This window comes from Brachyistius frenatus, unplaced genomic scaffold (assembly GCF_029030835.1).
Source record: "Brachyistius frenatus isolate BFR_SWC_R1_liver_20210118 unplaced genomic scaffold, ASM2903083v1 Contig_61, whole genome shotgun sequence".
Classification (NCBI taxonomy): Eukaryota; Metazoa; Chordata; class Actinopteri; family Embiotocidae; genus Brachyistius; species Brachyistius frenatus.
The window spans coordinates 1980073-2004971 of NW_027210660.1; the positions used below are offsets into that span (position 1 = coordinate 1980073).

General features: G+C 41.4%; 2 protein-coding genes across 4 annotated transcripts in view; both read right to left on the reverse strand.

The window, feature by feature from the left end:
• camsap2b (calmodulin regulated spectrin-associated protein family, member 2b) overlaps positions 1-19147 on the reverse strand; it is a 36305-nt gene extending 17158 nt beyond the window's left edge. For both annotated transcript variants that reach the window (XM_069706202.1, XM_069706201.1), the window contains exons 1-4: positions 18485-19147; positions 12712-12971; positions 4262-4441; positions 3176-3262 (exon numbers count right to left, since the gene is read on the reverse strand). In XM_069706202.1, the coding sequence (XP_069562303.1) occupies positions 3176-3262; positions 4262-4441; positions 12712-12971; positions 18485-18623 (666 nt within the window). In that variant the 5' untranslated portion in view covers positions 18624-19147. The remainder of the gene's footprint in view (positions 1-3175; positions 3263-4261; positions 4442-12711; positions 12972-18484) is intronic.
• A 1957-nt stretch (positions 19148-21104) lies between these two features.
• On the reverse strand, positions 21105-23647 carry ticam1 (TIR domain containing adaptor molecule 1). Of its 2 annotated transcripts, none has more exons than XM_069706210.1 (2): positions 23534-23647; positions 21105-23124 (listed from the first exon to the last, which is right to left on the reverse strand). In XM_069706210.1, exon 2 carries the CDS (start codon positions 22992-22994, stop codon positions 21270-21272), a length of 1725 nt encoding a protein of 574 aa, XP_069562311.1. In that variant the 5' UTR covers positions 22995-23124; positions 23534-23647; the 3' UTR covers positions 21105-21269. The 2 variants fall into 2 exon arrangements, with proteins under 2 accessions (XP_069562311.1, XP_069562312.1); XM_069706211.1 differs by lacking the exon at positions 23534-23647 and adding an exon at positions 23328-23361.
• Positions 23648-24899: the final 1252 nt, after the last annotated feature.

Sequence of the window (24899 nt, forward strand, 5' to 3'; positions counted from 1 at the left end):
CATTCTCAGTATTCACACTCAAAAATGCAGAGTACTTAGTCATATGACCACAGTTAAAGACTTTTCACAGTCCCAGAATAGATGAGAATTACTGAGAAGAGTCTTGTGGACATCCATTAGTGTTTGTGTTTTCAGAGGCACATGTGTGTGAAATTATCTCCTCTCAGTATGTCCTAATCAGTGAATAGACTTCTGTTGAGGCTGACAATGCAGAAAAAGAGCTGCATGATGGAGCATTGAGCAGGAAAGCAGCTGACTGACACCGAACATCCAGCTAGTTTTTCTCAGTCTTTGAAAGACTGTGTCCTCTTGCCTTGTTGTAACGAGTTGCCTTTGACAAAGCCTGAGCCTGTGCGCTCGATGTGAGTCAGTGCAGGATAGGTCACACGCCCCATTTGTGTTATCAGCTTCCAGAGCAATTGCTGTAAGGCAGTGATCTCTCTCACTGTACTAACACAAAAACAGTGAGACAGTGAGAAGGAGAAAATTTGCCAAGACACTCCCACAGCAGATAAAAGCTCTCTATAAGCCACTCATCACATCCTGCAGCTTTGTATGAGAGAACATAGACACACTCACCATTTTCAGCCATTTTACCTGTTGTTTGGAAACCGTTTAATCTGTGATTACGTGTTTTCAGCCATGCTTGCCATGTGGCTTTATGGAAGGCAACATCAGTTTGTTGGTCAATGCACCGGACTGAAATATGTCAGCAACCATCTGGTGAATTGTCATAACATGAAATTTTGTAGCCTACATGTCATGTCCGGAGTGAGTCACTACTAAGTTTGAATCTTGAACTCTTCAGAATAGAGAGGTGAAATCATGGACTGTGTATAAAAATGGACGTCGTCTCCAGGTCAGAAAAGTTAGACCATTGCAGACGTGCAATACCACTGAGGTCCACTGGGGGTTGGCTCCAATTAGCCTCTTACCCCAATAGACTCATATTCGAAAAGTGTCAACTTTTCTCATGAGTCATTATGATGTCATTTCCTAAATCATTCACTAAATTCACTCCTGATCACTGATCAGATCTTGTAAAGACATTATTGTTTCCCGGAGGATGAATCCTAGTGATTTTGAAGGTCCTCTGACCTTTCTCTCCATCATCAGGCGGACATTTCTGTCCCTCAGCTGTTATCTTCAGTGCTCATAGCAAGTGTTAGCCTGCTTAACTAAGATAGTGAATATAATAACCGTTACACCTGCAAAGCGTCAGCATATTAGCATCATCAAAGAGCGTATTGCCCTGCTATCTTGTGCATTTAGTACAAAGCAGTGCCTTACGGTGCTGCTTGCAAGGCTGCAGACTCAGGCCTGAAACCAAAAGGTTAGCATCTCACCAGTCAGCTGAAGTTATCTTTGAAACGACAACACAAAAGTTTCAATCAGTGTTTACTTCTTTGAATTGGTATTTAATTTCAGAAAGTACACCTAGCCATTCCCATTTGCCACAATTTTATTTTAGCCACACACTCGCCGTGAGATAATATTTATTTTTTCCATATTTTAACCTGCACTGTTGTAGAACAGTGAACAGGCCTGACAAAGCCCGGTGAGTAGTGAGTAGAAGAGGATGGTAATGGACTGCTGTGTGTTTGTGCCAGTATGCTGACTCGTTGTCACGCGGCCCTTACATAACTGCGAGGCCGACAGGATGACACTGTCAGTCTGTCGCTGACTTTGCTGTGGCAGAGACAAATGTCCTGAGGGTCCCTGTTCCATGTGTCCTGTCGTGTTTCTCACTTTCTGTGTTTACCCCTCCTCACTGCCCCCCCCCTCCCCTCCACTGTCTGTGACCCTCTCTCTCCTCCTCTGCCCTGCACATGTCTTTGTCTCCTCTAACAGCAGTGTGGCAACTCTTGCCAACATTTCTCTGCAGCTGGTCTGGGACTGAGCTCATCTGTTCCTCTGATTTACAGAGCTTTATTTACTGCGCCGTATGTGTGCCTGCATGTGTCTCGTGAGGATGGACAGATGCCTTCGAGTACGAGTTTAAAATCCATTAATATTAACTTGATTAGAGACGAATACTACTCAAAATAAAAGCAAATTAGATGAAGTACTAGTCATGTTTTACTTGTTGCTCTGTCTTAAAGGAATAGTTCACCATTTTAGGCAATATGCTTATTTACTGTCTTGCTGAAAGTCAGATGAGAAGATCTATTTCACCCTGTGTGCTAAGTATACAGCTGGAGAGGGTTAGCTTAGAAAATGCTGGGAGCAAACAGGTACTTAAATCAGAAGATCAGAGTTTTACTACATGTTAATTTGTGTGTTTTAAAGGTACTGATAGGAAAATGTTGTTACCTTTGGACTGGGCCAGGCTAGCTCTTTCCCCCTGTTTCCAAGTTAACAGGCAGCTGGTTATAGCCAAGTGGTAACCCACTGTGATGTCACCCATTCGTTTGTCAACTGTCATTTTAAAGCCCCAAGATGGTATTTTGGTTGTCACCATCTTGTTTGTTTTGGAGGCACAAGTGACCATATTTGGAGCTGAGGAGGATCGAGCGGTGGATCTGACTTGATCTGATCGGGAACCCGAGGACACTACAAGCAAAAATACTATTTGAATTTCGCTCTGAACTATTCGATTATTAATCAACTATTCGCACTGTTTCTGGTGTTCGCACTGTAGCATCTAATCTTGCAGGGCTCAGGAGCCTGACAGCAATGTTTTTCTTCTCCTTATGTTGTTTAATGGTGTCTGGCAGACAACCTTTTGGTGCATACCGCCACCCTCTGATGGGAGTAACGCATTACAACCAGACACCGGTGAAAACAGGGGATATAAGGAAGAACAATAGTAGCATATACTCATCGATTTTCTTTGTATTTTCACGACTATTTGAATATTCTATAATCATGTCTCATCCCTAGACACCACGCCTGCTCAACTATAGCGGAAAAAGACGCGCCCCCAAACATACCGCTTTTCTCACCCCCTGATGGTCCTCAGTGGTATTGCACTTTAAGGCATTTCTCCATTGGCTTCATTTTTCAGAATTAGAGATATATAGTCGCTGGTTGTCGTTTTATATTTAGAGCACAGACATTAGAGTGGTACATTTTCAAACTCTCTGCAAGAGGGTGATTGAGCATGTTATTCAAAAATGTTGAACGACCCCTTTAAACACCCCATTATTTAGTTGGTCTGTGTGTGTGTTCTTACTTTCTGTGTTGTGGTGTTTGACTCTTGGAGGGAAGCCTCTCTCAACTTCTGCTCTTCTACCAGGATGTCCCTCAGGTGTTCATTCACCTTGACAGAGAGAAAGATAGAGTGAGAAAAAAATGTGGAGACAGAGAGAGAGCTCTGGGTCAAATTTCACACAAACATTTGGTGCACACTGAGGCTGAATAGTGAGTCTGAGCTGAAGAAGGGAGAAACTATAACACATAGAAAAAAAAACTTTTCACCACCACCTCTACCAATGAACCACTGATGCTAAACATTCCTGTAATGTAACACTGTATATAGCACTCAGCCGACTTCCGACTCAAACACAATGTGCAAAGAACTTCAAATATGACTCTAATGATAGTATTTCTTCTCACAAAACCCTGTCTGCTTTTTCTGATTACTGCTTGTTCTGTCTTCAAAGAATCTGTACAAACACTGATGTAACGTTTTGGCCTGAGGATCACATCGGCTATTCCCAGCCAATGCCCTGCTATGTGTCTTGGGGCTACACAGACAGACAATCCCCCGTGTTTTTTAATGTGTGCGTGTCAGTAAATTAACCTTGTTCGTGAGTATCTTCCTGCCTTTGGCCTGGAAAACCCAGCAGGAAGCACACGCTTCGTCAGAATGGATTATAATCGAGGATAAGACAGTATGATGAAATCATGTTTCTTTATTTTAAACAAAGTACATTTTCTTTTGAGATGGGTGTTTCTAATTTATATGTCTCTTCAAACATCTCTTCATAGTCAGTAAAAGCAACTTCAACTGACTAAATAATCTGTAAACCAGATGCAATAACAGACACTTAACTACTCTCCTCTTAAGGCTTTCATCAAATTCTGCGCGCAAACTTATTTGATTTTGAAACAGCAGTGGAGGATTTGAAACCTGACACACTTCCCGGTACCTCTCATGTCTCCTAAACCCAGAGGCAAACAAAGAACAGTGTGTCAAATATAAAGGTACTTTTGTAAAAGGCTCAAAGATGTGTGTACAGTTGTTGTTCTCTGTAAGGGGGCAGCACATATCCTCGAGGTTTTGTGTGCACACAAAAGAGCTCCTGTGTGTGTGTACCTTGTTGATCCAGGTGGTGATTGCATCCTCGGTGTCATAAGGCAGCTCCTGGATGTGTCTGTCACTGTGTGAGGGTTCAGCTGAAGAGTACCTGTTGATGCAGGACATCACCCTCTCCACGCTCACCATCTCCACTGTGTACGCCATCATCAGGGTGTCTACGAGCGCCAGATGGGAACTCTGTACAAACACACAGCAGCAAGAGCCAGTTCAAAAGATAAATTCAACTTCAGGTAAAGAATTGATTTACTTCTACTTTCCCGCTTTTTTCCCCAAAAGCATTAAACAGCCCTAGCTGCTCTAACTTTGTACTTAAATGACAGTGCATCTACGTGCTTCTGCACATCACATCGACTTACCTACACTTTCTGAGCATTTTTGAAGCGCAGAGTTACTAAAAACTGTTTAGACAGATGTTTTAATTCCACAAATTTGTTTCAATTAAAAAAGAAAAGATGTAGTATTAATCTTTAGGATACATCTTCAAAAGGCGTCTGAAACAGCAAGTAGGATTTGACGACACTAATTTTAAGGTCCCATATTTTACACTTTTTTGGTGTTTTATTTACAATCTTGATATCCACAAGAAGCTATTTTTGTGGCTTAAATGGCTAAAAACCCTCTCAATATAGTTTTACATCGTCTCTGTTTAGCTTATCTCTGCAGCTCGACCAAGAGCAGGCTGTTTTGTGTCCGTCTTCAAGGCACTTTAATATCAGTGACCCCTTCTTCTGATTTTCTGACTCTTTTCTGAGTGACACATGCCCAGGCCACCTTGCCTTTGGTCTTGCAGCTTGCTAGCTCAGTGAATGACCGATAGATGTTTTTTTTTTTTTACCAAGTAAAAGGTTGGACAGTGGGCAGTGCTGCGTGCAGACATAAGACATGAGCATGAATTTGTGACATAACAAACTTACGAGCCCAAACAGCACAGTCACTGCGTTTCTCTGTGGACTTTGCGTTTTGACACTGTCGCTGTATTTATTTATCACCTAGATCCGTTATATAATGAAAAAAGAAATGTAAATCGGAAATTGTACAATACGCAACCCTCAAATAAATATCACATCTCGTCTTTCTTTTTAACAAAATCCACCGTGCAGCCACCTTACCTTAAGGCAGTTTGTCAAACCTGACCAGAACATTGCGCAGACATGAGCTACACGAGATCACTGTGAAACATCTGCAGAACTACTTTTATAGTGCACACTTGGCAAAATTTTGAGTCATTCACTTTATCTGAGGGGTTTTACCAGCAATCAACACCTCCACAAAGCTTGACATTCTCCTGGCCTTTCTAATCCCATTCCAGGCCGGTCAGACCAGCAGACCTCCCTTTCCCTTTCCTGTTACACTGCAGGTTTACGCAAAAACATTCACGCTCCGTGTGTGTGTGTGTGTGTGTGTGTGTGTGTGTGTGTGTGTGTGTGTGTGTGTGTGTGTGTGTGTGTGTGTGTGTGTGTGTGTGTGTGTGTGTGTGTGTGCTTACGTATGCTTGTTGCTTACCTAAGCATCTCTCTGCGTGCCCAGCCTAACTGAACAAACATCTGTCTGTCTGGTGCTCCATGGTCCAGGTGACTCAAACCGACACAAACAAGTAGTGAGACTTTATCCCGCTAGAGCCGGCCGTGTTAAGCACAAACATCTATTCATAACCACAGATCCCTGTATAACAGCCGGTGTGACCGAGTGTTTCCCAAAGATACAAACTACTGGTACAGCGGTACCACTTTGAGCTGCCACTGGTGCTCAGTGTCGTCACCACATGTTGCAATGACAGCAGACTGCTCTTATATGCTTAAATCAAAGTAAATATAAGCAAACCAAACCAAAGATTCAGTTTATTTTCCAGGAATTAAACATTTTATTTAGATCATATTCATCCTTTATCAGTTATGTTTTATCAGTGAAGCATTATAGGTTAATTCATTGAATTTTATTGAATAATGAACAACATCCATCACCATGTCTTCAATGCCCTGACAGACCAACATGTCAGAATCTAAAGATATCTAATTCACGGTGACATAAAAACAGAAAGGCAGCAAATATTTATGTTTGACAAGCTGGGACCAAAGAATATTTGGGGTTTTTAAAAATTTTTTTTTAATATATATATATAAATATATAAATGACTTAAACAATCAATCAATTTGTATTGATTCACAAACATAAGAAAATTATCAACTAATTTTTTAAGCTCTCGATGGGAGAGAAATTATGTTTATCAAATAAACATGAGAACTATAAAATCTTACTGTAAGCGTTTCTGTGTGATGATGTTAGTTGACATTCAGTAAGTCACATTTAATGCTACACCTGTACCATATTACATGAGTACAGTGAACCCTCGTTTATCGCGGGGGTTACGTTCCAAATAGAGACCGTGATAGGTGAAATCCGTGAAGTAGTAACCTTTATTTTTTTTACAATTATTATACAATGAAATACTCCATAATACATTGAAACCAAAGAACAAAACCTTTTTACAGGCCCAAGCATTTGTTTAACAAATAAAAGTACTGCATAAATGTTTTTTTTACAAATAACTACTGTACTGTAAAATAATAATTTTAATCATCAATACGAACTGAAGGCTTCAAATTGCTGAGATCGGCACCGCCCCACTGCGACCCGAGTCATTGGATTAGAACGGGAGAAAATGAAAAATGATTATGAAAACAAATACAAAGTACAGTAGGACAAATAGTGACTCGTGTATTTCACTGCTCTTCTGACTGAGCCGCTGCATCCTGACTCCGCTCTGCAGCGGTTCTTTCTTCTAAAGCCGGCGGTGCAGGTGTGGTTTTTCGAGAGAAGAACATAGTTATCGGTAGTTGTTGTCGCTCTTTTTTCTTCTGGGCAAAAAGATTCTTATAAACCGACATGCCACCATCGATTATTTTTAATTTGGCAAGCTGTTTTACGTACGTGTACATATTAAACCGCAACGTTATTGACAAACAGGTAGAGAAGAAGCGGAGAGACTGTTTAGCCAATCAGAATGCAGAACACAATGCACGATGCAAATCCGTGAAGCAGCGAGACCGTGAAAGGTGAACCGCGTTATAGCGAGGGTTCACTGTACACAGGATTGTGTGGTTTGGTACTTGAACATGTGACTCTGTCTAAGAAACAGACTGCAGACACTGTTTTGAATTCATGCAGCTTCAGGATATTGCCAGATATTTCACATTGTGTGCATTCTCCTGCAGCGGTAGTGTAGGACATCTGGCTGACAGCTGGACTCACTGACTGGCAGAGAGAGGGAGACAGACAGAGAGACAGACAGACAGACTGACAGAGACAGAGAGTCAGACAGAGAGACAGAGACAGACTGACAGAGATAGAGAGAGACAGACTGACAGAGAGACAGACAGACTGACAGAGAAAGAGGGAGACATACCAAGTAGCTTAGACTGAAGCTGGAGATCCAGATAACAAGATTTTGCTGAAAACCGGCTAAGCCTTTCCTGTGATTGAAGCTTTTCTGAAACCATTTGCATAAAACTCCTGAATCTTTAATTTTGTTAAGAAGCTTGTGTAGGGGTGTGCATGTAAGTGTGTGTGTGCATGCAAGTAGCCTATGTGTGTGTGTGTGTGTGTGTGTGTGTGTGTGTGTGTGTGTGTGTGTGTGTGTGTGTGTGTGTGTGTGTGTGTGTGTGTGTGTGTGTGTGTGTGTGTGTGTGTGTGTTGAGGGCTCTAGGCGGCACATGAATTTAAGTGATGGTGACAAATCACTAGTGTCAATTTCTTTTTCATAAAGATTTTTGTAAATTAACATCTGCATTTAAACATGTGGGAAAAAAAAATCCTGGATGATGACCTTTGTATGTCTGTAGAGTGGAAGGTAAAGTTTCTTTCACTTGACAAGACTGCATGTTTTTGAGTTTTTCGAAGGAGTGGTATGAAAACAGTTATAGCAGGTGGAGGGGGATGAAAATGAACTAACCAAATGGCAAGTAGTCTGAACTGGAGAACAAAAAATACATTTTAATATCAGAAGTTCACTGCAATAGTGATATAGTAAAACAGTTACAGCACATAACTTCTTGTAAACTATAACCTATTGGTTTGTGTACGGAAAAAATAAATGAGATTAAAAATGCTAATGAGTGAGCTTTAGACGTGCTGGTAGGAACTGATACAGCTCTCTTGGTTATTCATAGTCCACAAAGTACTACCTGCAAAGTCAACATTCCTGTTAGATTACTTGAAGGGCAGATTTCTGCTGTTGATCCTGTACTCATTGCAGTAAAAGATAATGTTAAAATACATTTCCAGAGTTTTAAAATCCTGTCTTTGAACAGTAAACCCGGTGCAGTGTTTTGACATTTGTTTGGTGTCAAAATTCCTGGATCTGGTGCTCACTATACATTAAATTGTATTTCATTGTCTTACCGTTACCTGAAGCAATATGCCCTCACTAACACAGCCACTCGATATCGTTTTAACGCAGGGCTGTTGTTCGTCTGATTATCAACGAACTCTGCAAAAAAGTGAATAACTTTTCCTCGAGCCTCACATTTAAAAAAAGGGAAACATAAGATTCAATCCCTGACCGCACTAGTTTTCTTAAAGTCCTCAGTTAAACGACAAATATGGTTTACATGTTAATAGTGTATGTAGATTTGTTGGTGTCACAGTTTCTATCTGTGACATTTATTTCCGAGATAACATGCGTGTGCTTGTGCATGTAAGCAGTGCAAATGTACACATGGGTGTGAGCACAAGAGATGGAGATGAAAAAGACAGACAGTATCCGGAGCCAGTGGAGCTTGCATATCTATAGAAAAAAAGACAGTACTGTTGACAGTACAGCACTGAGTTTAAAAGCCATGCGCTCTCAATTAAACCCTCACAAAGACCTTTTTGGTGTATGTGTGCGTGCGCGCGCCTGTGTGTGTGTGTGTGTGTGCGCGCGTGCATGTGTGTGCACAGAAGCAAGTCTAAACCACTCATGGTGACAGACACGCCTTATAAGGCTGTGGAAATGGCAGATACTGGACATAAAGAGCTGCAGTACACTCATACACTCTAACAGGGGCATCAGTATTCATTGCCACTAATGCTGTGTGTGTGTGTGTGTGTGTGTGTGTGTGTGTGTGTGTGTGTGTGTGTGTGTGTGTGTGTGTGTGTGTGTGTGTGTGTGTGTGTGTGTGTGTGTGTGTGTGTGTGTGTGTGTGTGTGTGTGCCCTTGATCAAAGGCATCTATAGGAAAGCCCAATACAGTACAGCTGAGCAAACACATAATCAAAAGTAGCCTCATTCTTCACAGACATCACAAGTGTCCGTTCAGTGCAGGTACGTCCTTAAAAATGAACTACATCTGAGCAAGACAAGTGTTTTTATTGCACAACTTTGCACCTACATGTCTGCTTCCTTTGAGATGTTAATGTGTACAGACAGTCTGTGGTGCAATTGTCCACAATGTCCGCGAAAGAATAATGACCTCTCCCTCCATCGGCCTCACACACACGCATTCCATAAAATCCTCCAAATCGTTCAGCGTTATTCAGCAGAGAGCATTTAGATGAAGGTAAATGCCCCTCTGCAGTCAAATTCAATTACCGCCTCAGCACCTTCTCTTGTCCGTCACTTTCTCGTCTGTGTTTTAACCCCCGGAGGGCAGTGGGAAGCGTGCCCGAGACACACAAAAAAGTCACAGAGGACCAGGAAAGTAAAGCTAGAAAAGGACCCACAGGTCTCGTGCACACCACAGTAGGTCTGATAGCTCTTTGGAGGTGTGTGTTCATGTGTGTGTTTGAAGAAGGGGTAATGGAAAGAAGAGGAGGGTGCGGGGCTCTCATTTGTGCACCAGACGTGCTTTGACTCCGAGACCCCACCCTCCACAGTGCTGCAGTAGTGCACATCACGTCTTTCTCCTTCCTGCTTCCTCCTTTCATTCCTCTCCTTCGACCCTCACCACTCCCAGTGTGCGCCACTCTTCTCCTCCTCCTCCGTCATGGCACTTTTTTCCCCTCCTCCCCTCTTTCCAGATGGTCATATTAACAGCAGGCCTTTTCCACTTTTTCCTCTGGCACACAAATGCCCTCACGACCGCCAAAAAGGCAATACCTCCTCCCTCTCCTCTCCTCTACATCGTTCCTCCCTGCCTTTCCACAGCTCTCTCCCCCCTCCCCCCTTCTCCTTTGTAGACTTTTACGTTCACCCTTTCCTCTCTTCTCTTGCTCTACTTTCCTGCTTCCCCCTGGATCTTGGCCAAATGGCAGCTCCTTAACTCCATCTCCCCCCTTTTCCCTCCCTTTCTCTCAATATCCATTCGCCCTCTGACAAACTGCCTCGCTCCTCCTTCTCCTCCTCCTCCCTCCTGACATGAGTTATTCCTCTGTAGCACAGTATTTGGAAAACCATGAGGTCATCATTTTCTCTGCAGATATACCATAACCACAAAATGAAAAGCCTCAACTTCTGTGTGACTGAAATTATACTGCTGAGTCCACAAATACACAGCTTTGCAGAGCCAGTCTGACGAATGCACAAGAGCACAGAGTAACAATACGGACTGACAGATTAACTAATAGCCCTGCCTGTATGTTACACAAATAAAGGTCAATGTCTTAGAGAGTCGATGGGCTACAGGCTCCATTTGTCTACTCTGTCACTAAATCACCTCAGACATACAGCGAATCACTGAGAAAGAGATGTGTCGACGTACACTGGACGAGCACTTTAACAGCTGTGAAAAGACATGGGCTCATTTAGCGGGGCGTCACGTCGCCTTCATGACATCCCTAATCAATGAATAATGCAGTGAGTACAATCAAACATGAAGATAAACGTTGTCATTGACTTGTAACTTTAAGAGCAGGAGAGAAAGGCTAATAAAATACAGCTACGATCCGTGAGAGTTGATGAGTGGGCAGAGGCAGGTTTGATGAAATACGCTTAATGCATAAATATTCCGGAGATCAGAATTTTTTTTTTTAATGTTCATTTAATCCACAAACAGGAGTTGAAAAGAGGAGAGGAAGACAAGACAGACTCACGGAAAGTGACTGTGAGATAGATGGAGGGAGGGGGAGGGGGGATACACTGCAATGCAGACACCTTTTGGCGTCAGCAGAAGTGGCCGGTCTCCAGCCATGCGTGTGCTAGCTGTGTGTCTGTATCCGCGGCTACACACCCACCCTCCTTTAACGACTAAAACCCCCGTAAATTAACCACTTCTGCGCTCTTCTCAAGTCCAGTAAAAGATGACAGTATTATGTTCAAGTGTCGCAATAATTAGCCGGTTAATTAATTAGTCGATCGACCACAAATGGACGGCAATTATGATGCCCGCCTGAGTCGTTTATCGATTTAAAAATTCCCCAAATATGCTTGTTCAGCCTCTAAAATGTGAGGTTTCGGTGCTTGACTTTGTTTTATTTCACTGTAAACTGAACAGCTTTGACTTCTTGTAGGACAAAACACGCAAGAAGAAGATATTACTTAGGTGATGACACAACTTCTGATCAATTCAATTCAATTCAATTTTATTTATATAGCGCCAAATCACAACAGAGGTTATTTCACGGCACTTAACACATCAAAGTCCTTACAGCAGAACTTTATACTATTTTACAGAGAAACCCAACAATTCAACAATTCCCACATAAGCTAAGAGGGGAAAAAAAAAACCCTCCTCTTTAAGGGAGAGTGATCAACATTTTTTTTTACCATTTTCTGACATTCTTTCAACTAAATCTAAAAATAATGATCAAAATATTTAATAAATGTAAGCGGCAGCCTCATAATGTTCTGGATGTAGTTTTGACAACATACTACTATATCTATAGTATCTCTTTGCGATGTGAACTAAGGCACGCTTGATCTTTGCTGTCTAATGACACAGAGGCTGAACAGTGAGTAATGGGTTGCTATAGGAAACCCGTCATTAGCGGTTGTTTTTAGAGGACGGTCTAACAGTAGGACTCATGGAGAAGAAGTCCGCACAAGCACAAGCACACGCTCATATAACGTATTTCCCATTAAGTGAAGATGTTAGTGCTGAAACAATTAATCTAATTGCTTAATCAATGGAAATTGTTTGCCAACAATCTGGAGAATTGATTGAAGTCATTTATCAAGCAGAAGTGGTTCCAGCGTCTCAGACATGAGGACTTGTTGCTTTTATGAATGAGCAAATCGGCAGATTAGGATCTAAATCAACTCCTTACATTTGACACGTCATATCTCCATGGTTACTCCCATATGCTCTTTGTAAGTGTGAATATGTGCATTGAAGTGCAGGAGAAGGAACTGTATGCAGAAGAAGTACAATTGAATAAATACTAAAGTTTAGATTTAAAATCCACACGTGCGCAAAAAAAACAACTAAATTAGACGAAACTCAGTTACTAAAATGTGAAAGCAGCAGATAAATTCTGATGTTTTGAACCCACTTCAATACAATTAGGCTCTCTGTCAGGTGCGTCTCCACTCACCATGTGTATGGGCGTGCTGGTCAGGTCTCTCTCCGTGACCAGTCTGTCCATGTCGGTGACGTACAGGCCTTTTTGTGCCAGGGCCTGAATGACGGCGTTGTGTCCCAGTAAAGGTTTGACAGCATCGCTGCGGAGGATCAGGCTTCCTGCCCGGCAGTAGAGCTCTGCAGACTGAAGCAGGCAGGCGACCGGAGGCTTCAGGTGCTCCTGGTTGTACTGGTCCCTGTAGAAAGGCTCAGCTAGCTCCTCTGGTACTGCATCTGAGGGCAGAGAAACACACAGGAAATGTTTTAGGGCTAGTTTTGACCAGCATGCATCTTATTGAGTGGAGGAAGACCTCATGTTCTCCAGCGTCATCACTGCTGAGAAAACATTGGCAGAGAAGTAAACAGTAAATTCATGTAAGCAATAAAATAGCTGTGCTTTCTATATATTACTGTCTTTGTTGTTGTTGCTATGTTTCCCTACACTGAAGCGCAGAGCTTGACTACAACCAGATCAAAGCCTGTTGCACTGCAAAACATTCAGAAAATCTTCACCAGAAAATCTATTTCAGGAAAACATGTGTGGTGCATTAAATTAAGAGGGGAACGAGTTAGTGGCAAAAAAGTTCCTGACAGAGTAGCGATATGGCCTTCAAATAATGTCAACATATTTCAGTGTATTTCTCCGATATTGATATTGTTGACAATATGACCAAATACAAAAAAAAAAAAAATTGTATTTAATTCAAGAACATATTATTGCAATCAGATGTATTGTAGTTTGATAGGTCAGTTTGCCTTCAAATATTCAGTCAAAATTTTAAAAACTATCTCTGTTCTTTAGTTGTAAACAACAGCAATAAGTCAGTGAGATTCAAATTCTGAACCACATAGAGCTGCTGTCAGCCATGCTTGTTGTTATGGAGGTTATGCACATAACGCACGTCACACCACTACGTTTCATCAAGCTACATCATAGCTTGACAAAACGAAACATGACATAAAGAAGGCAGAATGGTATATTATGTATTATTAAATTATCACAATATGATTTATTTTTGATCATTTTAAAAATTTCCATTTTCGTGAACTATATACAGTATGACACAAGTCACAGTTTAAGTTTTACCTATACTATTGATTTTATTAACTATTATCTGACTGTGGACTCACATGAGACAGACTATCTTGTGAGCACAAAGCCAGTGTGTGTGTGTGTGTGTGTGTGTGTGTGTGTGTGTGTGTGTGTGTGTGTGTGTGTGTGTGTGTGTGTGTGTGTGTGTGTGTGTGTGTGTTTGCGCACCAAGTGTACTTTAGCCTGTGCGTGTGTTGGTGGAAGTGTTTGTTACAAAGCAAGGGTACCTTCTAATCCTGTTACCTCATCCAGTAAATCTGATTGGGAGAAAATAGCTGAACAGAAACACGCACGCAAGCACACACACACACACACACACACACACACACACACACACACACACACACACACACACACACACACACACACACACACACACACACACACACACATTTCATGTTTATGTCACTTCAGAGGACATTAGATTGACTTACATTACTTCCCTGGACCTTAATCTAAACCTAACCTCACATGAACCTTAAAGCAAGTCTTCACCCTGAAATTTAATGGTGGAGACTGGCTGTTCGTCCCCACAATGTGGCTGTGTAAACAGATGTATGTCCCCACAACACACACACACACACACACACACACACACACACACACACACACACACACACACACACACACACACACACACACACACACACACACACACACACACACACACACACACACACACAGACAGCTGCACTACACTGGACTCATTTTTCTTTGTGTCTTACTGTCTTTTTTTAATGGTACTATGTTGTTGTTGGTCACGACCTGTTGTGACTCAAATCTAAACCAGTCTTTAATCTATTGTTGAGTGATATACAGTACATACTGTGCACTTCTATCCCAGGGGCGTCACTTTCAGACGAGACCTTTGCGTAGGAATGTGCATGTGTGTGCGCTGACACACTTTCATCAGCCTGTGTGCTGCAGTATGAGTGCTTGTATTCCTAGTGTGTAGGGTCATTTCCTCTCTGCCTGCCTGTGAATCACACTTTAGGAAAACACTAAACGCTAAAGGAATCCTTCTTAAAGGTGCAGCGCTCTTCAAAATATAAACACTGTAGTAGCATCAAGCTCAACTAAACTGTTTGATAAATCAAATATGTAACGTTCAGTACAAAAAGAACCAATCCATTGAGCTTATGATCAAATCTCTGCAGTTTTCCAGTGGCTGTGGTTAGCGCAGTGTCCTCATACCCCGACAGTGGGTGATGAAAATAGATATTTAAAGCAACAGGCAGATGTTAAGCCACTTTATAATAAGCCCTCCCGCATACACACATTCGCAACTTTTAAATGGATCCAACTTCTATTACGGTGTCTCTAAAGCTGATTAGTGGAGTTGTGCTCACGTGATTCACTCTTTGAGCACAATGTTTGAAATGTTTAGTTATACTACAAACACTCTTTGAAGAACAGTCACAAAGACCAGGCTTTCTTTTCAGCTGATGGTAGTTTGAATGGACACTGTAAAGATGACCTTTACACTTAAAGGTTAATAAAATCATTTCAAAAGCAGCAACAGAGAGCACGCTTTTGTTGAGTTCATGAAAATCTGCCTCGTCAAGTAAAAACCCCTCCCCTTTGTGTTGGCCATCAAAGAGGAAACAGACAGGAAGTAGCTGCCACAGGAAGTCCAGGCACAGAGAAGGCTGCTCCCCTGCAGACCCCTGGGATCACAGCTCAGCATACATAACCTGATGGTCAGCAGAGCTTATCTCTGCTGGTTTACTGCTCTTTGTTAAAAAAAAAAAACTTTAAAAAAAAAAAAAAACTAACTAATTTGGTTAATCATGTAGTTTGCCAATTTAAAATGATTTCTACAGAAATTAAATTACTACTTAATTAGCTTTGGCCCGCTGGTTCATTCTTCATGTAAATAGAGCTGATCTGTGTACTGATACAGATCGAGATGAAACACTTTAAACCTGCCATCACAGATTTCACAAGCTGTGAACACAGCAAAAACAGCTGCCATTTAAAAATCTAGCAGACATGGAGCACCATTAACATTCATTTGGATTTGTGTTTCAGGCCACCCGGTGAATGTAAAGCCACCATGTATTCTTCCTTCTAGCTCTGTCTTTGGTCTCCACCAGCTCCTATATGGTTTTTTTGTTGCTGAATGCTCCACTATGTTAACCCATCACTTATTACATCTGTCTGCTGTTTACTGATGAGCAGAAAGTGCAGTTGGTTTTTACAACTTTTCCACTGACACACCGCTTGTTTTACTCCGAGTGGTGAAATGCAACCAAAACAGTAAAGAAGTGGGCTGGACGTTTTTGATGTGATGTTCTCAGTGATACTGACAGAGTTGATGAACCTTCGGTCTACGTCTTTAAAAAGCACATAAGTTGGTAGCACTCCCTATTCCGCTTGTTATGAAATGTTCTCTTTTACTGTACACTACTCTTTCCTCATTGTTCTCACTATAAATCAATCTGTCTTGTTTTGAAAAGTTCTATACAAATAAAGTAAACTGCAGTATATCGTAGCACAAACACGTGCATATGCAAATCCTTTCTTCTGAAGTTTCAGCACAAACTTTGAGCTGATGGGAAAGTTGCTCCATCTGAGCATCACCAGATTCAAACCATACTGTAGCTTATCACTACTATCTAGGCCAAACAGGACTCTGAGGACTGGTTATGAATTGGGTCACAGTTCTCGGCGGTGCTGGGAGTTGAAACTGTGTCACCGGAGGAACGAGGGGAAAAAAAATAAGGCGGCGGCAGTATGCTAACGGCCGCAGGTCTGGTAAAGCTGAGCCTGGCTCTTTCACATGTTGCTATATTGCGTGTCTCTCCACCATTTGATGCTCTCTGAGGTTGAAGAAAGAGGCGTGTGCGGCTCTGTTCGGTCCACACTGTCCGATCAATGGCTGTGATTCAGAGGTCTGTCTTTTCATCTCTTTCTAGGTTTGTCTGTCTGTGCGGTGGCCACTCAGAGATGTAATGAACTGTACATGGCGGCGCAGCTGTTAAAAGCTTTCATTAGGATCTGGAGTAAACCTCTAGGCTCAGAGAAGACTGGAATTACTCAATCTTTATGAGGTCAGGCTGCCAGAGATGCTCCCAGCGCACACGGAGACAGACCGAAGCTGAGGGGCACACATGTAGTCACATATAAAGAAAGATTTCTGACACACATCCATATGAAAACATCATCATCACTTTGAGAAAAAGTAAACATTAAAATCGACTGCCTGCAAGATGCTATACAGCTGTTACTGTAGACAGTACTCAGACAGAATAACTTCAGTGGTGCTGAATTGATTTGCAATTAAGCAATTAGCTGATGAACAGAACTATTTCTTCCGAAAAATACCAAAAACGTGTTGCTTCTTTTCTTTGTCTCTTGCGATGAACTGGACATTTTTGAGATTTTGGATAAAAATTTTAATTTTAAGAAGCCGCTTTGGGCTTTTTAACATGTGATGGGCATTATTAATTTTTCCATAACATTTCATAGACCAAGAAGATTTATCAGGAAATCCTTTATATCGTGTTTTTAGCTTCTCCATTGTGCAGATATCCTTAGTCATCATTTGTCTCATAAGACAGAAAACTGAATATTTTGGGGCTTTTATAACAAAGAAAGTATATTTAAGACGTCACCTCGGGCTTTAAGCAAGTGTATTCAACATTTTGACAGCACATTGTATAACAGTTAGATTGCCTGAAGTAGAGTTTATCTCAGAAGCTGTCAGACTTGTGAGTAGCCACAGCAGAAGAGATCTGAGTTTATCTTGTATATAGATTGTTAAATGCACTTTTTGACATGAGCTACCTTTGTGTTGCTGGACACTGACGACAACTACTGGCCATTTTCTTTCATCCTTGTGTACTTGAAATCTTTTCTTTGACTATATTTTGTAGTTTTAGATATTTCCATGTGTGTGAATGAATGTTTGTGTACACTCCCTGGCTTCAAATTTCCGAGAGAGAGAGAGAGAGAGAGAGAGAGAGAGAGAGAAATAAAGTACTGTGACTTGACTTTTCAGACATTTTACAGACAAAACTTTCTGTTAACATGCTGACAGACTCATGTTAGTTACAGTCCTAAACTTATGTTACGAGCCAGAAGTCCTTACGTCTGTTGATTAAACAAAGGTGGACAGTAAAGATCTGTAGTCAGAGTTATATAATGTTCGGCCTGACTTCTGCTGTGGAGAATTAGTAGCTGCAGGTAAGCAAAAGGTTAAACCAATAACCCTGACTCATTTATTGAATTTGACCTATGACCTCTACGTAGAGAGGTCTGACCTGAAAAACAACTTAAGAAGAGACATGAACCCATTAAGCCTTGAATACTTTACATTATTGATATTTATGGATAATTAAGACATATGCCAGTCTTTTTTTAGTTATCGATTTTTAATGTTTTTCTATTTACTACAGAATGGGGAAAATAATAAGATAATACAGTTTCTTTTTTTTTTTTTAATTTTTATAATAGCTGTGGATGACTATAGAGTTTAATTGGATTTGTCTGTCACAGTGAGTGTCTGATTAGCTACCGGATGCTGTTTCCCATTTGCAGACCCTCTGGTCAAACACAACAGCGGGCCACATTATTACACGTTTGATAATTACCGTAAGAGTGTTTTCCACTCGTCTAATTCAGCATTAAGCGCTGAGGAGGCGCCACCTACCCGAGCCGAAAGCCTTGGCCACCAGCCACGTCAGGCTGCAGGATATCTTGGCCCTGGTAAAGTCGTAGTGATCGAAGCTCTTGATGGCAGGGACGATGAAGGTCCGTCTCATCCCTCTGTCATCTGCTGCATCTCCCATCGTTTCTCTGTCTGGATCCCGCTGCACCGCCGCCGGAGGATCAGTCAGCAGGAGGAGTTCCTCCTGAATGCGGATGACATCCCGTCCAGAGGAATTCACTGCAGCAAAAAAAATTCCCCTTCTAGAAAATTAAAAAAAAAAAAAAAAAAAAAAAAAAGCTTGCCTGACGGTGGCCTGATGTTTCCACAGAGCACGAAAAGGCGGATACCAAAGGGAGCCCCTCGGTTACATGAGCACCATCCCCAGTTTTATGTCCTTATGTTTCAGTAATAGCCTCAAACCCCAAAAGCGCAGTTTAGTGGCAGGAGCTCTGAAGATTTCCTCCGTTCCCTGACATGATTCTCCTCAGGTTGCCCGACATTACGGGGCAGCTGTGCGGCGCGGGAGGGAAGCTACAGTCCAGCACCAGAGGACACGAATACACCAGACAGGCTGTTTGTGTCCATGTTGTTCTTGTTCTTTTCTAACTGTTCTCCTCCCTCCCTCTATCTCCGCCGTGTCTCCTCTGCGCTTTTCCTGCCGCACCGATCGGAGGATGGAGAGCACTGCGCACGCGCGATCCACCCACCCAGTCTATTTACTTCTGACGGGAGTCGCCACACTGTAATGCAAGTCAAGGTGGAGTTAACGGGCAGGATGTTGACTAAATTCCAGATGTTGTTTCCATGGAGAAATACATTTCAGCTACTCACAGAATATGTTGGCACAGAGTTTATAAGAAGAGAAATTACAAATACACTTTGAAGTCTGGGGATAATTTATAGAAATATTTAGGTTACAAGTCACAAAGACATTGCTTACTTTGAGTGTCACTTTAGCAATACTCGCTCTAGTTGTCACTCTACCAAAATCTATGATTCATTTGATGATGTTATTCAACAAACCTCACTCACGTAACCCATTTTTGTTTATTTGTTCATTTCATTACAAGGACTACATAAAAGCATCAACCAGTAAATACAAATAAGTGTCTGAAACACACAGAAACAACCAATATTTGTATTTTTGCATTTTATATCACTAAACATCAGATAGAACGTTCATCTTTGACATCCACAGTGGAAAAAAGACATCGTTGTACAATTGGCATTTACACAAAATACCCCATAAAATCAAAGTGGAACCATGTTTTTAGAACTGTTTGCAGATTCATTGAAACTCCCTAATTCAATACTTGTGTCGCCACAAGCTTTACTCACCAGGGCAGCAATTTTCCAGGCAGATCCTGTCAAATTTTGTCACACTGGATGGGAGTCTATTAACTGTCACCGTTAGGTGTCTCCACAGATGTTCTGTGGGGTTCGGGACAATCTATAGACCTAAGATAACACTCACAGCATCTCATATGAATGGGCTAAAATATTCCTAGAGCACCTTAGAAAGGCCAGCAGAAATTACCATACTTTTTTTTTTTTTTTTTTTTTTTTTTTTAAATGAATAGACACTAATTGTAAATCTGTATAAGAAAAGTGCAGTCAACAAAATCATTTACTTTGTTTTGCTGCTTTTTCTCATTTTCAGTCTGAACCACTAAAGGCAGCCTGGGAACTGCACAGTGAAATCTGGCTCATCAATAGGAATTAGGCACGAACCTGAGTTCATCAGTAAACTCTCAAAAGTCTTTTGTCTTTTCACCATTTCAGTGTCTCCCAGATTTAGATTTTAGCAACCTTCTGCTGTTTTGGACAGACACAAAAGAGAGTTACCTCTGATTAGGAAAGAAGCAAAAATAATTCCAAATGAAATGATAAAAAAAAGCCCTAAAAACACTTTATAAATTGGAAAGTATCATTCTGCTGTCAGAGATAGAAAGCAGAGGCAGACCCAACCAAATACAATCGAAAAATTAAGACACAAAAAAGTCATGGCAACCAAAAGAAAGCAGAGTATGTGGTCACTTCGACAGGTGAGATTGAGACATTGGAGGAAAAGATACACTTTTTCCTCCAAAAAACACTTATTTGAAAAAGTCCAACTTTGTAATATCAGATTTCAGAGTTTAATAACTTCAAAATAACAAATTAAAAAACACCACTCAGAGAAAGAGACAGGGTAAGTATTGCTGCCCAATATGTATCAACATGCCACAACCTGAGACAGTGAATAACCCACAGAGCACATGCATACACTCACATAAATACATGTCTAGGACACACTGTATATCTATTGTAAACATCACTACATTACAGTTCTGAATATAAAAAGTATTAAAATGTTATTCAATCGAAGTAGCAGGGCAGTGATACTGTTGGATGACCACACTTCAGAGCTCCTGCGAAGGGTAGTGAGGAGCGTGTGGCAGTGTTGCTCCCTAGTGACTACAGAGGGTTCATACAACTGCAGAGATCACAGAGTATGTATCACGAATCGGTCAGTAGATGGCAGTCCTCTGCTAGATATCATCTAAAACGTCTCTGTTCTGCTCTGCTCTGCATCCTTCATCACTGCAGTAGCTTTTCAAAACATTCAGATGGAACTTAATTCCTCCTTTGACAGTTTTATTGAGTCTTCTCTCAACGGCAGGTTTAAATCACATTGGTTGTTACAGCTTTTGGCATTTTAGTGTTAAAAAAAACACATCTCTTTCATTTTCTACACATGAATTGACCCCAGAAAAAAATTTGAAAGTTGTTCTTATGTTCATCTTTACGACTCATCCTTTGTGTAAACTGAATCATCTTTGTCTGCTTTTCCACCTAAATCCACCTTCATTTGAGACTCGTTACCGATCATAATGTACTGAGCATTTTCAATGTGAATGTTTGATGGTTGCCACCGAGCCCTGCCATCACCACCATCCTGATCCAGTGGCACACCTGGACCTAGAAGAAGGTTTTGCTCCATTAAAAGGCTCATGTTGTGAAGCTTTAAATGCTTCTGTCTCTTCTGGATCTGGAGCTTCACTGCCTGCTCCTCAGTCCAAATCTTTCTCTGTCTTTCAATTTTAGCTGGAGACAATGCCTTCTGTATTTTTCTCTCAAAGCTCTTGTTCTGCTCGAGTGGAACTATTGTCTGCAGAGGTAGAGGGATGAACTGTCGGGGCATGCAGTTCTGCTGTGGCAGCAGAGGGATCACGGTGTTGTACTTGTGTTTCTTGTTGATGGAGTTGACGAGGGCGGAGTTAGTCTTCATCTCCAGCATGCGAGTGTTGAAGTTGCAGGTTAGCAGAAGGAAAGTATAGGCAGAGTTGTTGATAGCGTCCTCAACGCACCTCAGGGTGGTCTTTCCCGGGATGGCAAAATCCTCAGAGAACGTTGCACCTTTATCGGTACCAATGACAGCTTCCAGTGTCTCCTTCATGTCCTCGGCCATATCTGCATCCTGTGGTGCGTGCAAGATAACAAATGCATAAAATATTTCTTCCTCCTCCTCCTCTGCATCTTTACTTTCATGTGTTGCTTTTGAAGCCGGCATCTTGGGTAATGAAATGTTAGCTTCAGTGCTTGGTTTGTTTGGAGTCTCATCCTGGGTGATATGGCTGTACAGGTTACTGCCCATTGCTGCTGATGTTTCATCCATCTGTGAGTCTTTCTTTGCTCCAAACAGAGAAGATCCAGAATATTGAGGCTCAGAGGACTGAGATGGCCCAGGTGCATTATTTGCTTCACTTTCACTTTCAGCAAGGAGGGTAGGGGCGGTTATTTTGGGGTTTCCTGATGTTTCCGGATCTATTTTGTCCCCTTCATATGAGAGTGTTGGAGGAATACTTATCTCTAGATGAGTAGGGTATGAGAGCATCGACAGGCTCGCCTGCAGAGGGCTAGGGAGACAGTGTATGTTCGCTGACTGATCCTGAGACACAGTAACCTTTGAACTTCCTTCATCCTGGCTTCTTTGAGGGCCGGGGTAAGACCCGGACTTTAGGTCAGCGGAGGAGCACATCCACTCTGCAAACTGAGGCCCACAGACAACTTTAGCTTCCTCTCTGAAATGATCATACTCCATACCATCATTGCTTGCTTTAAAGCAATCACTGGCAAGGGCTCTCTTATATGCCAGATTTCTCAGAAGTTGCGCACACAGCCTCTGCTCTGATAAAACTTTAAAAATCCGAGCCAACGTTGCCAAAGGTTGTCCAGTTAATGCTTGAAAACGACCACAATGAACTTCAAAATCCTCTAATTTACCTCCACTCATCTCAGCCAGATGGTTAGCGAGGGAGTTGTCCGCCAGCATCTGGAGTTTGTTGAGGGCCAGCGCCTCTCTCCGGAGAACGATCAGACACAAGGCGTGTATGATATTATCTTCAGGAGACTCACCCAGCTGGATTATCAGGCTCAGCAGTCGCTCCGAAGGTGCCTTAACTAGAATGCCGAAGACTTCTCTCAGTCCCGTCCCTGGATTTTCTTCTCCCTCATGACTCATTTTCATGTTTTACTTGCCAACCGATATGCAGCCTTTAACAGAAGTCGATAGGATCACATGACATTTTCCACCATAGTTGTCTTCAGTTCGTCAAACGCTTAAAGAGAGGTGCACAATTTCCTGGACATTCTTGTGTCTTTAAATAGAAAAACACATTTTTTTTTTAGAAATTATGCTGTCAACATGGATGATGTGCTTTGACTGAGTAATAAAAAGTAGCTTGTGGAAGTAACACAAATTTGATAGATCAAACTTTGCATTAATCTGTTCCACAAAGTATATTTAACCCTTAAACTGTTTTTTAACACAGCAATCAAAACTTTACTGACAATTACTTACTGGTGACAAAACATTTAGTGTTTCTGCTTCGTGCTCAAATAAGGAAGTCACTCAAGAGTCTCTTCCAGCTCAGTTCAACCGGTAGAAAAACTCTTTCATTTCTTAACAGGCCCCTCTTAGTGCACAGCTGAAATGAACATGTCAGAACACCACCGTGTGCGGTGAGCCTGTCAAACTTTAGGAGTTAAGTTTGTCAGTATGCTTACCTGTTGCAGCTGTAGGCCTTTGTACAGCAACTTTGCAGAGCATAGTGATGATGTCACAGGTTGTGAAGTATGGGAGCTCAAGAGGGACAAAAAGAAAAGGATTCGGTAAATACAGTAGTTCTCCACATTACTAAGTTGTACCTTCTTTAAGAGATTCACTTCATAATGCAAACCTTTGCCTCTATAACGTACTTTGTGAGTCCCTGTCAACTTTTTTTTTATACTTACATTTTTTCCAACTTTTCACATCTGCCAAAATAACCCACTTTCTGTGTGGAAGTCTTTAGCTCCGTGAGCACAATAGGCATATGAGGGAGAAGAATTCTGGTTTTTCTCCCTCTGTGCTGACAAGTAAGTGTATTTTTATCCACGGAGGAAACCTCCAACCCTGTATTTACCAGGGGTGGGGTCACACCAGGCAGAGTGCAAGCCAACATCAAATCCCTCAATGCACTGCAGACAGAGAGCCTCTCTGTTCTGAGTGCTGAGTGCAGTGTGATATGTTTACTGTACGACCACTTCTAAGAGATTACTGTAACTCTATAGGAAGTGTGGTTTCTATGCCTTTCTAAAATATGACTATTGTAAGGCTGGCATGTATGTTTCTTTACAGAATAATGTTTCCCCATTCAGCTAAGCTATATAACACATGCCACCAAGACCACAGCTCTGTTGTTTTAAGCATAACCCCGTCGAGAGCTGACAGCAAACCAGGCCAACTGAGACCCTGTTTGAATGTTATTAGAGGGTGTTGAGTGGCATTTTTTGCACTTTTGTATTTTTTTATTAGCGATTATTACAATATTTAATATATATTATACATAAATAGTTACATTGGGACTCAGTTTTGTTGGTTATATGACCAGGGATGGAGTTTTGTATCATTTTACTGAATCTGAATCCAGTTCAGAATCAGACTAACAAATCTGAATCCTTTTAAATCCTTAGCCAAATCTTTTTAGGTAGTTTGTTTTGTGGTGAATGAATATCTTGATGTTAGTCTTGTACCTAAACCAAACAGGAAGGATTCAGCTGATAAAGGTTGTACAGATTTCACCCCATACTCTGTGACATTCATTAACCCCATCTTAATTATTTATTTTTATTTTTATTTTTTCTTTCGCTACAAGGGAAAGCAGCATTTGCACTTAGGTGTGTTTGTGCAAAAGTAAAAGCAATGCAGTACAAATAATTAATTAATTATCATTCAAAACATAATTTCCCTCCTCCTGATGTTACATGTACGCAAAATGGTTGCTGCACTGCTACAGGTCACAGAATCTGATGGGTCATAGAAAACACAGCATAATATTGCACAGCATAGCAAAACAGCATGATGGATAAATATTTAAGCAAGCGGTTTGTT